This window comes from Frankliniella occidentalis, unplaced genomic scaffold (assembly GCF_000697945.3).
Source record: "Frankliniella occidentalis isolate FOCC.00 unplaced genomic scaffold, Focc_3.1 Scaffold37, whole genome shotgun sequence".
Classification (NCBI taxonomy): domain Eukaryota; kingdom Metazoa; phylum Arthropoda; class Insecta; order Thysanoptera; family Thripidae; genus Frankliniella; species Frankliniella occidentalis.
In genome coordinates this window covers 458,956-459,431 of record NW_026267167.1, presented here as the reverse complement: position 1 = coordinate 459,431, position 476 = coordinate 458,956, and the positions used below count along the sequence as shown (strand labels likewise).

The 476-nt window shown below is 57.1% G+C and overlaps 1 protein-coding gene across 2 annotated transcripts in view; it reads right to left on the bottom strand.

The window, feature by feature from the left end:
* LOC113215886 (immunoglobulin superfamily member 10) overlaps positions 1-476 on the bottom strand; it is a 206,135-nt gene continuing 205,659 nt past the window's right edge. For both annotated transcript variants that reach the window (XM_052266331.1, XM_052266330.1), the window contains exon 7: positions 1-280. In XM_052266331.1, coding sequence (XP_052122291.1) covers positions 32-280 — 249 coding nt within the window. In that variant the 3' untranslated portion in view covers positions 1-31. The remainder of the gene's footprint in view (positions 281-476) is intronic.

Below are 476 nucleotides of genomic sequence, written 5' to 3'. Positions count from 1 at the left end.
GTCGAGTTGGGTCCCGGATGCCGGGCCCGGATCAGCGCGGGGGCCGCGCGGCGCCGGCCAGGACGCCGAGGACGGGGACGGCGGCGAGGAGGTGGAGGCCGCGGTGCGGCCGGGTGCGCGCCGACGCCGAGTAGCCCTCTGCCACCGTCACGTTGAGCTGCACGCTGCCCTCGGACGCGCCGCCGCTCGAGCGCACCAGCAGCAGGTACTCGCCCTCGTCCGCAGGCCGCACCCGGTGCAGCGTCAGAGAGGCCACATGGCAGTGCACCGTGTCGCTGGCCTGCAACAGAAAACAAACCAGGTTAGACTGAGGAAATGCAAGCGTGCACCAATTTTTCTGTGTTTCTTTCTAAATTTTTCTAAGTTTTCTCTGAGATTGTCTGATTTTTCCTGATTCTCACTGGTTTTTTTTCTAATTTTTCTGACATTTTTTTCTGATTTTTAAAACTGTATTTTCCTTGTTTATGTTTAATTTA